Here is a 14210-nt window from a genome sequence, read left to right on the forward strand (position 1 = left end):
AAAAAAAAAAAAAAAAAAAAAAAAAAAAGATAATGTTTGAAAGGCATTTATGAACTATAAAATGCTATACGTGCGCTTCTTGTCACTCTTGTTGTTGAACCTGTGGCTATGTTCCTGCCTCCTATTTCTTTTTGTTGTTGTTGTTGTTTTGTTTTTTGTTTTTGAGACAGAGTTTTGCTCTTATTGCTCAGGCTGGAGTACAATGTCACAATCTCGGCTCTCCGTAATATGTGCCTCCTGGGTTCAAGCTATTCTCCTGCCTTAGCCTCCGAGTAGCTGGGACTACAGACATGTACCACCACACCCGGCTAATTTTGTATTTTTAGTAGAGACGGGGTTTCTCCATGTTGGTCAGTCTGGTCTCGAACTCCTCACCTCAGGTGATCCGCCCTCCTGGGTCTCCCAAAGTGCTGGGATTATAGGCGTGAGCCACCACTCCTGGCCCCTGCCTCCTATTTCTGATCCATTCCTGTCACTGACTTAATGCTAAGGAAACTATACCCATCCAGCTTTTTTAGAAGGAACTTTGTGCCCTTTTATTTTATTTTATTTTATTTTATTTTATTTTATTTTATTTTATTTTATTTTATTTTATTTATTTTTAGACAGAGTCTCACTCTGTTGCCCAGGCTGGAAGTGCAGTGGCACGATCTTGGCTCATTGCAACCTCCGCCTCCCAGGTTCAAGTGATTCTTCTGCCTCAGCCTCCTGAGTAGCTGGGATTACAGGCAAGCGCCACCAAGCCCAGCTAATTTTGTTTTTTTGTAGACACGGGGTTTCACTGTGTTAACCAGGCTGGTCTCAAACCCCTGACCTCAGGTGATCGCCCGCCTCAGCCTCCCAAAGTGCTAGGATTACAGGCATGAGCCACTGAGCATGGCCCAATTTATTTTATTTATTAAGAGGTTACGGGTGTGGTAGCTCACACCTATAATCCCAGTACTTTGGGAGGCTGAGGTGGGTGGATCACCTGAGGTCAGGAGTTTGAGACCAGCCTGACAAACATAGAGAAACCCCATCTCTACTAAAAATACAAAATTAGCCTGGTGTGGTGGTGCATGCCTGCAATCCCAGCTACTCAGGAGGCTGAGGCAGGAGAATCGCTTAAAACCGGGAGGTGGAGGTGGCAGTGAGCTGAGATCACACCACTGCATTCCAGCCTGGGCGACAAGAGCGAAACTCCATCTCAAAAAAAAAAAGAGGTCACTCTAAGGGAATGAGATTTTTGCATCAGAATGTGCAGCTGAAGAGCAAAGCTGCAGCCTGCAACATTTGCTCAGTCTTCCTGAGAGGCATGATGATGAGCCATGCTTTCTTCTGCAGACTGATGACAACAGTGGAGACTTGGACCCAGGAGTCTTGCTGACAGCTCAAACTATCACATCTGAGACCACAAGCAGCACCACCACAACTCAAATTACCAAGGTAACAGACCAGCTAGAACCCCTTATGGAACCCAAGGGCAGGCTGAGCTTGCTGCCACCTCTCTGTAAGAAGGACCCTAGTCCATAAGCAAATATTTTCAGCTCCATCCCTAGTAAGCCACATTATTCAAAGAGTCCCGGATGGAAAGGCCCTGCTGCCTTCCCCAGCAGTAAATCTAGGGAGATACCCTGAGAGTATCCCTGCCTACTTAGTAGTCTCCTAAAGGTAGGTGTGGTTGTTCTCTTTACACATCTGTCTGTCTCTCTGGTCAGTGAGTCCCCTATCTGGCTGTGGAAGTAAGTTTAAAAAGTCAGCCTGGCCAGGCACCGTGGCCCACACCTGTAATCCCAGCACTTTGGGAGGCTGAGGCAGGTAGATCACCTGAGATCAGGAGGACAAGACTAGTCTGACCAACATGGTGAAACCCCATCTCTAAAAATACAAAAATTAGCTGGGTGTAGTGGTGTACGCCTATAGTCCCAGCTATTCAGGAGGCTGAGGCAGGAGAATTGCTGGAACCTGGGAAGCAGAGGTTACAGTGAGCGGAGATCGCACCACTGCACTCCAGCCTGGGTGACAGAGCAAGACTCCATCTCAAAAAAAGTTACCTCAAGGGGCCGGGCGTGGTGTAATCACACCTGTAATCCTAGTACTTTGGGAGGCCGAGACGGGTGGATTCCTTTAGCCTAGTGGTTTGAGACTAGCCTGGGCAACATAGTAAAACCTCATCTGTACAAAAAAATACAAAAAAAAAAAAATTTGCTGGGCATAGTGGCGCCTGCCTGTGGTCCCAGCTACTTAGGAGGCTGAGGTGGGAGGATCACTTGAGCCCAGGGCATCAAGGCTGCAGTGAGCCGTGATCATGCCACTGCACTCCAGCCTGAGTGACAGAGCAAGACCCTGTCTCTATAAAAACAAAAAAAAAGTCACCTTAAGGGAAATTATTTTTGGTATTTTATACAACCATATTTTCCAAGCCCAAAATCAGAAGTCTGGGTCTGAGGAAGAATTTTTACAGCATTCCAGGGACAAGGCCAGGAGAATTTGTTTGGATGCTGAAATATTGGAACTATTAGAATATAACTTATAGGAAGCAAGAGAGAGAAAATATCTAAAATTGGAACTACCCCCAGAAAATTGGAGGCAATCTATGTTTGCTATAGCACTAGAGGAAAATACTTTAATAGGTAAAAATATAGCTTCTTGACCAAGTTCTGTCATCAATACACAGATGACTGGAAACTAGTTAACTTAATGTGTCTAGACCTTGGTTTTCCGCATCTACCAGAAAGAGAAATCTACCCACCCTCAGGAGATTATGTGAAGACCTTTTGACATCAATAATATGAAAATGCTTTAAAATAAAATAAAATAGCTGGGACCACAGGCACGCGCCACTATGCCCAGCAATTTTTTTTTTTTTTTTTTGTATTTTTTTGTACAGATGAGGTTTTACTATGTTGCCCAGGCTAGTCTCAAACCACTAGGCTAAAGGAATCCACCTGTCTCGGCCTCCCAAAGTACTACCCAATTTCAAGCTATGTAACATGTTTGTTAGCCTTCAGATGTTTTTCCTTTTGAAAATGATCACAGTGGCTCATGCCTGTAATCCTAACACTTTGGGTGGCCGAAGTGGGCAGATCAGCTGAGGTCAGGAGTTCAATACCAGCCTGACCAACACAGCAAAACCCCATTTCTACTAAAAAAATAAAAATTAGCCGAGCACGGTGGCACACGCCTATAGTCCTAGCTACTTGGGAGGCTTAGGCAGGAGAAACATTTGAACCCAAGAGGCAGAGGTTGCAGTGAGTCAAGATCATGCCACTGCACTCCAGCCTTGGCGACAGAGCAAGACTCTGTCTCCAAAAAAAGAAAAAAAGAAAAAGAAAATGATCAATTAAAATGTATAGGAGGCTGGGCGTGGTGGCTCACGCCTGTAATCGCAGTACTTCGGGAGGCTGAGGCAGGTGGATCGGGAGGTCAGGAATTCGAGACCAGCCTGGCCAACATGGTGAAACCCTGTCTCTACTAAAAATACAAAAAAGTAGCCGGGTATGGTGGCGTGCGCCTGTGATCCCAGCTACTCAAGAGGCTGAGGCAGGAGAATCACTAGAATCCAGGAGGCAGAGGTTGTGGTCAGCAGAGATCACGCCACTGCCCTCCAGCCTGGGCAACAGAGCAAGACTGTCTCAAAAAAAACAAAAACAAAAACAAAAAAAGGTAGAGGATCAGTATCCGGACTCTAAAACAGAAATGTGTAAGAGAAGAGCACAGAAAGTCCTATTTTGTTTACTTGCTAAATCTCTGTGGTATTCAGAAGGAAGAAAAAGGAGAAAGTAAATACAGAATTGTGACTTTCTGTTTAGCTTAATAAAGATTTTAGTAATCCAGCCAGGCACGGTGGCTCACACCTGTAATCCCAGCACTTTGGGAGGCTGAGGTGGGCGGATCACAAGGACCATCCTGGCCAACATAGTGAAACCCTGTCTCTACTAAAAATACAAAAAAATTAGCTGGGCGTGGTGGTGGGCACCTGTAGTCCCAGCTACTCAGGAGGCTGAGGCAGGAGAATGGCGGGAACCTGGTAGGCAGAGCTTTCAGTGAGTGGAGATTGTGCCACTGTACTCCAGCCTGGGGACAAAACAAGACTCCATCTCAAAAAAAAAAAAAAAGTGTTTAATAATCCAAGGGAGTAGAAGTGTACTCTACAAGGGAGTAGAAGTAGCAGGTCCAGTTGAGATTTTGGACAAGTAGGTTAGAAAGCTGTCCTTTGCAGTACCCAGCAGTAGATTAAAATTTGTAGTGGAGGCCGGGCGCGGTGGCTCAGGCCTGTAATCCCAGCACTTTGGGAGGCCTAGACGGGCGGATCACGAGGTCAGGAGATTGAGACCATCCTGGCTAACACGGTGAAACCCCGTCTCTACTAAAAAGTACAGAAAACTAGCTGGGCGAGGTGGTGGGCACCTGTAGTCCCAGCTACTCAGGAGCCTGAGGCAGGAGAATGGTGTAAACCCAGGAGGCGGAGCTTGCAGTGAGCTGAGATCCGGCCACTGCACTCCAGCCTGGGCGACAGAGCAAGACTCCGTCTCAAAAAAAAAAATTTGGAGTGGAGCTTTCGGAATAATCTTTGCTGTTTTTCTTTGTTTGTTTGTTAATAGAGATGAGGTCTCATTTTGTTGTCCAGACTTGTCTCAAACTCCTGGCCTCAAGCATTCCTCCTATCTCAGCCTTCCAAAGTTTTGAGATTACAAGTGTGAACCACTAAACCTGGCCTCTTTTTTTTTTTTTATTCTTGTTATATCGCTGATCTCATATGACATCCTCTCTTTGGTTCCAGACTGTAAAAGGTGGGATTTCAGAGACACGTATTGAAAAGAGAATTGTGATCACAGGAGATGCTGATATTGACCATGATCAGGTGAGAATGTTGAGGAGCTCTGGGCCTGGGAGGGGTCCCTGGGCAGGAAGACTGACGAATACAGGAGTTTGTTTGCCATCTTCATCTGCAAAAAGCCTCTTTGGCCACTCTAGCTCTTAGTTGAGAAGAAAGGCAAAGAGAATCAAAGTAAGAGGCCTGTGGGATGGAGGCCACAGATTGAGGAGTCAGGAAATGTAATGGAAAGAACATGAGCTTTGGATTCCAAGACTTGATTCAATTGCAGGTTCTTACTATATTCTAGCTGTTAACTCTCTGGGCCTCCATTCCACATCTGTAAGATGAAGATGATAGTATCTCCCTCTCAGGGTAGTTGTGAGAATCGGGTGAAATACTGGATGAACAGCTGGTGGCACATGGTGAGCTCAGTTAAATGGAGCTATTGTTATTCCAAAGGTAAAGGTACCTGAACCCATGCTAGACAACATCAAAACAAAGGGAAGCATGCCCCTACCCTTAGAGAGTGGAACAGCTGAGAAGACATGAGCGGGGGCATAGTATAGTGGATAAGACACCAGCAGACTCGAAACTTGTTTTCTGCCCTACATCTTTAACTTGCTGTGTGACCTTGGGCAAATCACTTTACCACTGATTTTTTTCTCCTTTCCTAAAAGAGAGTGGGTTGATCTAGATAATTTCTGGGCCTGAGTGCTAAAATTCTATATTTTTATGTTAATTGGGTGCTAATTGTGTGCTGCAAGCAATTAGCAAATAATAAGGTCAGGATTAATGTTCCCAATTCTCTACTGGGTGATGTTAGAACAGTAAAGCTGCAGAGAAGAGGGGGCGGAAGACACTGCATGCAAATGCTTCTGGAATCACTGACAGGGTTGCTGGAGCAATAATTCTGTGGCCTTTTTATGCTGATATGCTGAGTGCCTTTAAAAAAAGAAAAACTGAGCTACAGTGCTGGCAGTTCCCTTGGAGGCAGGGTTGAGAGTTACAGCTGAGAATAGCGGGCACAGGGTCCCAGAAATGAGGCCACAAAGCCTAAATATCTTGCAGCCTGTTGGCCCAGCTCAGTGGGTCCTGCTGCTTGAGAAGCCTGCACCCACCCACTCAGTGTGGTGTGATCTGAGCCCCTGCTATGTGCTCAGTCTGCACTAGACGGCAAAAGCAGTGGGGTTAAAGGTGTTTGAGGTTTGGAGTGAGACAGACCTGGGTTGAATCCTGACTCTGCGACCTAACTGGTTATATGCCCTTGAGCAACTTACCTTACTAATCTAAGCTCTAGTTTCACCATCTGTAAAATAAGGATGATTACAGGTTTCTTCCAGGGTCATAAGGGCCAAGCACACTCGATAGCTCAGAGAGATGCTCTAGTGTCCCTCAGTTCTTCTAGTTACTGAGAGTGCATGGAAGGGGTAAGCTGTGGTACACTCTGGCTGGGGAGGGAGGCACTTTAAGAACTGTTAAGGAGAAGCAGTGTGGAGCAGCAGACTTTCATAGAGAGGTGGGCGGAGGCAGAATCACCAAAGAGAAGACTTGAACTGGGCTTGAGTGTGAGCAGATGGGTTGGGCAAACAGGATCAGGGAGAATGGGCAGGGGCCCATAGAGGTGCTAGTTCTAAGAATGCCATTCATAGAGCCAAAAGAGGGTTTTCTTTCTTCCCTTGCCCCTTCTAAAGATGATTCTTAAGAGCCAGGTGAGTAGTCAGCTGGTCATTTCTAGCTGAGTCCTTTTCCATAAGGGAGCCTACAAATTCAGAGACTGCAGCCCAAAGAGGATGGTGTTTTTGCTCTTTTGATTTTCCCTCTGCTCTCTTTAGCTTTTCTAAAGTAATCAAAGCTCCTCCAGATCCTCAAACTAAACCCTCAGAAACTAAACAACAGTGTGGTAAAGAGGAAAGTCTGATTGACTTGAGTTAAAATCCCTATTGCACAGCTGGGCGCGGTGGCTCACGCCTATAATCCCAGCACTTTGGGAGGCCAAGCAGGGTGGATCACCTGAGGTCAGGAGTTTGAGACCAGCCTGGCCAATGTGGCAAAACACCATCTCTACTAAAAATATAGAAATTAGCCACGCGTGGTCACAGGCACCTGTAACCCCAGCTACTTGGGAGGCTAGGGCATGAGAATCGCTTGAACCCAGGAGGCAGAGGTTTCAGTGAGTCAAGATCACGCCACTGCACTCCAGCCTGGGCAGTGAGACTCCATCTCAAAAAGAAAAAAAAAAAAAAAAAAAAAATCCCTGTTTTACTACCTACTAGCTATGAAACAATAAACACTTTACTGAAATTCGGTTTCCTCACCTATAAGATGCAAATAATGACATTACCTTAATTCACTAAGTTGTAAAGTTCAAGTAAATAATAAGTAATGATAATACTTATCTTAATAAAGAACAATATAGTTATTAATAAATAATAAATAATAGCGTTTAAGTAATAAGTAATGTGCTTAGGCTAGTGCATGGCATGTAACAGTCCCTTCTCCTCTTCCTTCCTTTCTTCTGTTTTGGCCAAGGACATCTCTTCCTTTTTCTTGCACACTTCTTTACTTTCCTCTCCTGTCCTGAACTTGCCAGTTACCCAACATTGAACATAGAATTTGTTTTGTCCTTTAGATTCATATCTTGAGTGAATCCTCTCTGACCCCCCTAAGTATAACAGATAGATAATAGATAGGTATAATAGATAATATAGGCCGGGCACGGTGGCTCACACCTGTCATCCCAGCACTTTGGGAGGCCAAGCCAGGTGGATCATTTGAGGTCAGGAGTTCCAGACCAGCCTGGCCAACATGGTGAAACCCCATCTCTACTAAAAATACAAAAATTAGCTGGGCGCGGTGGTACATGCCTATAATCCCATATACTTGGGAGGCTGAGGCAGGAGAATTGCTTGAACCTGGGAGGCGGAGGTTGCAGTGAGCCGAGATCACACCACTGCACTCCAGCCTGGGTGACAGAGCGAGACTCCATCTCAAAAAAAAAAAAAAGATCATGTAACAGATACAGCTATGACCCCTGAAGCCCCTCTCTAGTTCCTGGAAGTCAGCGGTAACCTTCCCTGTCCCTGTGTTAACAGTCCAGAGGCCTCCCTATGCAGGATAGGGTGGGTAAGGTAATTATCAGCTTGGCTTAGCCCAAAGCTGCCCTGGTACTACAGACAGGACTACTGGATTTGTCAGAACATCAGAGAAATGATGACCCCTGCCTTCCTTTGCTGTCAGGCTATTTTCTGCCTCATGGCCCTTGTTTCTGTCTTTTGTAGGTTCTTGTACAAGCCATCAAGGAGGCAAAGGAGCAGCACCCAGACATGTCAGTGACCAAGGTGGTCGTCCACCAGGAGACCGAGATTGCTGATGAGTGAGCTCAGGTACTGGGCGTTCCTGCTGGGGGTGAGGGGGCCCACTGTCCCAGCCTGAGAGGGCTCTGGATAGGACCCTCGGACACACTGGGAGCCCATCCCCCCAAAGAGGTGTCTGCCCTGGGACTTGATAAAGGCAAAGGAGAGGCTGATGAGGAAGATAATAGGAAATTATTAAGTATTTGGCTCCAACTAAAGCAGCCTGTAGCAGTGCCAGCAGTTTTGGGTAAGAGGAGGGACCCAAACTTGGGTATAAGCCCCCAGTCACCTCCTGTCCTAAGTCTTCATGCATCCTGCTGGAAATCCACTTCACCTTCCCCCTCTCTTCTCTCTACTGCTCTGCTCGCTGCTGTCTCAAGTCTCTTTTTTTTTGAGTCGGAGTCTCACTCTGTCGCCCAGGCTTGATGAGTGCAGTGGCATGATCTCAGCTCACTGCAACCTCTGCCTCCCGGGTTCAAACAATTCTTCTGCCTTAGCCTCCCAAGAAGCTGGGGCTACAGGCATGTGCCACCATGCCCAGCTAATTTTTGTATTTTTAGTAGAGACAGGGTTTCACCTTGTTGGCCAGGTTAATCTCGACTTCCTGACCTCAGGTGATCCACCCGCCTCGACCTCTCAAAGTGCTGGGATTACAGGGGTGAGCCACTGCGCCCAGCCAGTCACAGGTGTCTTTGAGCTAGAACCTGGGAGAGCCAGAGGAAAACAAAACCAAGAAGAGCAGGACCAGGCTGTCTGGAGATGGGTGGGCATGCAGAGCAGGGAGGGAATGGCTGAAGCTCCGAGACCAGAGTAAAGAGCTGGGAGCAGGGAAACTGCTTTTTGGGAACCAGGGATCCAGATAAATTCATGCCTAAAAGTAATTTACAAATGACTTGAAGAAGCCACCAGTGTAACTAGGTGGGGACCGGTCCCTGTAAAGCTGCTCACATCGCCATTGTCACCGAAGGCCACAGGAACTTGGCAATGAGACTGGGAAGCTTTTTCCTTTGCAGGATTTAAATTTTGCTTCTTTGTTTCCTCTAGGAATTAACCTACCCCAACTCTCTGCCCTTCTCCCGTCCAAGAGAAACCAGCAAAATGATAAAGAAGCTAACCTGCCATAGTCAGACTTCAGACTTTAAAGATTATTCTAAATCACCAGAAAATTAATTTCATTTTCTATTGGGAGTTTATACCAAGAGATTCTTCTAGATGTCACTGATCCTTTTGAAGAGCTTTTTCTATATTAGGACATCAGAATTGTTCAACTTTTCACTCTATGGACTGTTTTAAGAGTTTTTGGGTTTTTTTAATTGGGTGGTTTGCAACCCCTTTACAGCCTAGCCTCTGCCCATTTATTTCCAACCCCAACAGACACTGACAGGGTCCATGGAATTCTTCGGGAAATCCTCCAAGGACTCTTGTCAGCTGTGTTGGAGGCCAAAGCCAGCTTAGTGGGACTTCCGCGTTTCTCCCTAGTCTTATCCCCTTTGGATGACAGCAGAAACTTCATGAACCAGCCCTTTCTCAGAGCCAGTGATGTGAGTGTATCAGAACGCCAGTCGGCACCAGCCCTGATCCACAGACCTCGCAATGATGCCCCTGTTTCTTTGTTGCAGGTGGTTTTGGTAAGGCAGAGCCCTCTGCTGAATCCACACACCTTGGAACCGTACCCCCTGTTCCTTTGTTGTGGGTGGTTTTGGTAAGGGAGAGCCCTCTGCTGAGAATGTAGTATTGTTTTTCTCCTCTCCCTCCTGCTTTCTTTTTGGAGCTTCTTTGGGTCAAAGACATAAGAAGTTGCTTCAGATATCTGATACTGTGAATGTTTGAACATATCCGTGGCCTTCACCTCTCCAGCTACCCTCTTACCTCATCAGAAGCAGTGGCTCAGCTAAGTGCTCCCCCAGCTCCCATCTCAGGAGACCAAATCTCACAGAAAAATAGGCACTTTGGGCCAAAAGCTCTAATGGAACATTTTTAGTGGTGATTTGGGGAAGGAAAGTTAATGAGGTTTTTAAAATAAGGTTTTCTAGTTTTGAGAGTGTACACTTCACACAGGGGAATGGGGTTACTTCTGTCATCCCTGGGCCTTTCTTTCATCCCAAATGACAAGGAATGTGGCTCAGAGAAGAGGTTGTGGGTTTTCCTTTTTTGACCTTTCTTCTCTCAACAGGAACCTGCCTGAGGACACCCTTCTAGAGCAAGGAATTGGCTTTTAGGAGCCATCCTCCCCACAAGACACCACATGGCAAAGGGTACAAGCCCCAGCCCTGCTCATTCCCACTCACCAGCTGAGGTCTGTCAGGTTTTGAAGGCTTGATTCTGTGGTGGGTTTGGGGCTTAGTTTTTCTTTTTTTGGTTTTGATTTTTGAAAATAAAGATAATACCCTAATTCCTGGTAAGGATTTGGGGCATAGTTTTTTTTTTTTTTTTTTTTTTTTGAGATGGAGTTTTGCTCTTGTTGCCCAGGCTGGAGTGCTGTGGCACAATCTTGGCTCACTGCAACCTCCACCTCCCAGGTTCAAGTAATTCTCCTGCTTCAGCCTCCCAAGTAGCTGGGATGATAAGTGCGCACCACCATGCCCGGCTAATTTTTGTATTTTTAGTAGAAATGGGGTTTCACCATGTTAGCCAGGCTGGTCTCAAACTCTGGACCTCAGGTGATCCACCCACCTTGGCCTCCCAAAGTGCTGGGATTATAGGTATGAACTACCACACCGGCCGATTTGGGGCATTTTTATTCAACAGAACTTTTCTAACCTTTCAACTGCTTCCCACAAATACATTGGCCTGGAGGCTTCTTAGAATCCCAGTTCCAGGCTAGAAGTGAACTTCCTAAAATAGACAGTGGGTATTGGGCAGCAGTCACTGGGATTCAAGGGCAGTGAGCAAGATAAATGTCTAAAGCTGATTCTCCCAACATCGTCCAAAGTCTCCACTGCCTGAGTTTTGTTTTGGCTGGTTTGAACTCATTTTGGGTGTGTGCATTTTTCTTTTGGTACCCATGTGAGACATGAACAACAGGAGGAAGGGAAAGAGCCCAGGTGGGATGTGGGACAGGCTTGGGGGAAAGAGCTTGTCCTATCTCAGGAACAGACTTACAGGCTGTGGGCAGAGGGTCTGAAAGGTGGGGCTTTGGGGTAGTGCCCAAGCCTGGCCATATTGCCAGGAGTGGTGACAAGTGAGAAATGCAGCTTACATCAAACAAACACGTGGTGCATGGCCACTGCCTGACAGCCAGATGGCCTGTAGAAAGAGCTACCAGGGCTCCCAGACTTGTGGAACAAAGAGGATGGGGAAAAGGCAGAGGGGTACTGAGTGTCCCTTTAAAAACTAACACACTGAATATTCTGTGCGATCCAGAACAGTGTGGCAGCTTTCACAGCACAGGACCATTCATCAGGGGCCTAAACGTTTCCCTCAACTCTGTCACCAACTCACTTCTCTCGGCTTCCTTGTCTGTAAATTGGATGAGAAGAGCTCTAATGCCTTTCAGGCTCTAAGAAGCCATAGATTTGGACAAGCCCAGCAAGATGGGTGTCCTTCCAGGCCTCGTCCCCTTTCCTCCATCTCTGGCAACAGTTCTTAGGGTTTGGCAATTGTTTGGATTTTTTTTCTTCCTGCAGTTGTGTGTATGTGTTTGTGTGAAGAAAAACAGACTCTGTCCAGGTAGAAATGGTGAAGAGGGGGAAGAGAATTACATTTCCAGGGTCAGAAACTTGGCAACAGTTTTCCTGAAGTGACTCAGACACACCACAGTAACAACTCTTGCTGCAATTTTATTTTCATTTGAGAAATAAAGATTTCCTCCAAGCCACATGAGGACTCTGGCACCCACCCACAAAGCAAGACCTGTATTTATAAGCCTAGGGCTCAGGGAGCCTAACTGCGGGACCTGTCAGGGCACCGTGACCTATCCCCCTCCCCCAGGCCCATCAGTGTGTGTTGGGGGGATGCTTGGCAGCTGGGGGTGAGGAGACAACAGACCTCGGGAAATGGAGCCAGAGCTGTGGCCTAAATGATGCCCTTTGATGCTCACGGGAAATTTCTGCCCAGGATCTCAGCCCCAGGCTGGTTGTTTCTACAAATCTCTCTCAAATGTATTATTTTGGTGACAAAAATGAAGGAGCTTTGTAAATTTTTTAAAAATTATGAATCATATCAAGTAGTTGTTTACATTTCTTGAAAAAATAAGAACTCTGGCAGCAGAATCAGATTGGCAGAATCCTTAGACTACACAGGCAATAATCAAGTCTGCTGTTTTGGCCTTTTGTAGTAGGAGAAGTGGTTGTAGTGTTTAGATATGTGTTTGGTCTTGCTTCTTGTATTGCATTTTTTTCAATAAACAACAACAAAAAGAACTGACTCTGAGGATTGATCCACTTTTAAATTTCTCTTCTACCAGCAACTTGGGAAAAATTAAATATGGGTGGGGGAGACCTAAACTCAAGCCATTTTCTAAAGTAAGTTACCCACATTGACCAAAATGCAGCTTCAACGTTGGGTAAAGGGATTTCTGAGAATTGGCCAATGCCTTTTGCCAGCTGCAGTGAGATGCTGCAGCATAGGCCATGATAAAGGAAGGAGAGAAGGGGCTTCTCAGACTTGTCTGCAGAAGGGCCCAGACCTCGGTATGAAGGCATTGGCAGTCGTGTAGCTCTAGAGGGATATACCCCAGATGGCTGAGGGAAGAAAGGGATTGAGGTGGTAGGAGTTCAAGCCTCAGTCCCCGTCGCAGATGGCAGTGGAGAGTCTCACCCCATGGTCCATCTTCCCAGAGGCCCCACTCCATCACCAGTGCCGCCTTGGAGGGAGCCTGCCCCAGCCTGCAACATCCCACCCTACCTCCCAGTCTTAGGGGCCCTTGCCCACTACTTTCTTGAGTTTGCCAAGACAGCGGGTACATCTCCCAGGCACCTTGGCCTGGACCTCCAGCCCCCTTAGGGCTAAGGCCACTTACAGAGGCTGAAGAAATTCCTGAGGCGAGTCCTCCACACTCCACAGTGAAACACACCCTCTCGAGCTCACTGAGCCCTGGTGCAGCTGGCATTTCTCTGCCCACATGCAGGTCAGGATGCCCTTCACAGCTGCTGTGGTCAGAGCATCCATCCCTAACCTGGGATGTGACTGAAACATCTGTTAGACGTTGGGACTCCTGATCCTCTGGTCCTATTAGCATGGTCCATGCTGCAGCCTCAGAGCAGGCTGTTTTCCCCCCTCTTCAGACCCGGGCCCCCAAGTCCCCTCCTCCTCCCAATTTGGCATAGCCCCCAAGACTGAGGCGGTCCAGCCGTGGCCAGCTTCGGTGAGCACAGTCCCGAGCTGCTGGGGCCCCAAGGAGGAGCTCCCCAAGGCCCAGATCCAGAGACTTGGAATGTTCAATGCAGGAGCCAGAGGGCTGCACGGTGATGATCACATGGCCAGTCTGCGTCCGTGGACCCCAGGGTGGGGGCAGCCCAGGGCCCTTCAGCGGGTAGCTGTTGAGCAGGGCAGGTAACCCCAAGCGAGGATTAGCAGGCTCTGAACGCAGACTCCGCACTGACGGGACGGGTGAAGTACCCCGATGCGGGGACGGGTCCCAGATTTCTGGCTCTGCGCAGCCTACGGCTCGGGGAGTCCTAGGGCCAGGGCTGGGAAGGAGGGCGCAGTCCCAGCCGGGGCCGTCGGGGGGCCGGAGCGCCTGGGCCCGCAGCACCCCCTGGCGGAGCCGTCGCGTCTCCAAGTCTCGGTTCTCATACAGCAGCGTGTTGGCGCAGATGAACACGAACAGGCCGACACCCATGATCACCGGCCCGAGGAGCCGCAGTCGCTCGTGCGGGCCGTGAGCCCGGCCCCCGCCGCGACCCTCGCGTCGCAGCTCGCTCAGCTGAGGCGAGCTGGTATTGACGGCCCTGGACCCCAGGGCCCCGGCCCGGTGCGGCCAGTAGCCGGCCACTGCGATGCCCATACCCACCAGTACCACGAGCGCCCCCAGCGCCGCGAACGCCCCCGACGGCGAGCGCAGCCGCAGCCGCGCCCGCACCCGCAGAGGCTCCGGCGGGGAGCGCGGACGCCGGCGG

The 14210-nt window shown here is 48.1% G+C and overlaps 3 protein-coding genes across 26 annotated transcripts in view; 1 reads left to right on the forward strand and 2 right to left on the reverse strand.

Moving 5' to 3' along the window:
- Positions 1-12512, forward strand: part of EPB41 (erythrocyte membrane protein band 4.1) — a 238408-nt gene extending 225896 nt beyond the window's left edge. For 22 of the 24 annotated variants that reach the window (XM_017872687.1, XM_017872677.1, XM_017872675.1 and 19 more), the window contains 4 exons: positions 1324-1425; positions 4763-4843; positions 8077-8181; positions 9196-12512. In XM_017872687.1, the coding sequence (XP_017728176.1) occupies positions 1324-1425; positions 4763-4843; positions 8077-8175 (282 nt within the window). In that variant the 3' untranslated portion in view covers positions 8176-8181; positions 9196-12512. The remainder of the gene's footprint in view (positions 1-1323; positions 1426-4762; positions 4844-8076; positions 8182-9195) is intronic. The other 2 variants (XM_017872682.1, XM_017872697.1) reach the window with 1 other exon arrangement.
- On the reverse strand, positions 11918-13353 carry LOC108530042 (uncharacterized). The gene has a single exon (XM_017872701.1). The coding sequence runs from the start codon at positions 13328-13330 to the stop codon at positions 12620-12622; it is 711 nt and encodes a 236-aa protein (XP_017728190.1). The 5' UTR covers positions 13331-13353; the 3' UTR covers positions 11918-12619.
- The window catches only part of TMEM200B (transmembrane protein 200B), a 7204-nt gene continuing 4911 nt past the window's right edge, over positions 11918-14210 (reverse strand). The window contains exon 3 of the mRNA XM_017872702.1: positions 11918-14182. Coding sequence (XP_017728191.1) covers positions 13373-14182 — 810 coding nt within the window. The 3' untranslated portion in view covers positions 11918-13372. The remainder of the gene's footprint in view (positions 14183-14210) is intronic.

The sequence above is a fragment of the Rhinopithecus bieti genome, unplaced genomic scaffold (genome assembly GCF_001698545.2).
Source record: "Rhinopithecus bieti isolate Rb0 unplaced genomic scaffold, ASM169854v2 scaffold_7649, whole genome shotgun sequence".
Classification (NCBI taxonomy): Eukaryota; Metazoa; Chordata; class Mammalia; order Primates; family Cercopithecidae; genus Rhinopithecus; species Rhinopithecus bieti.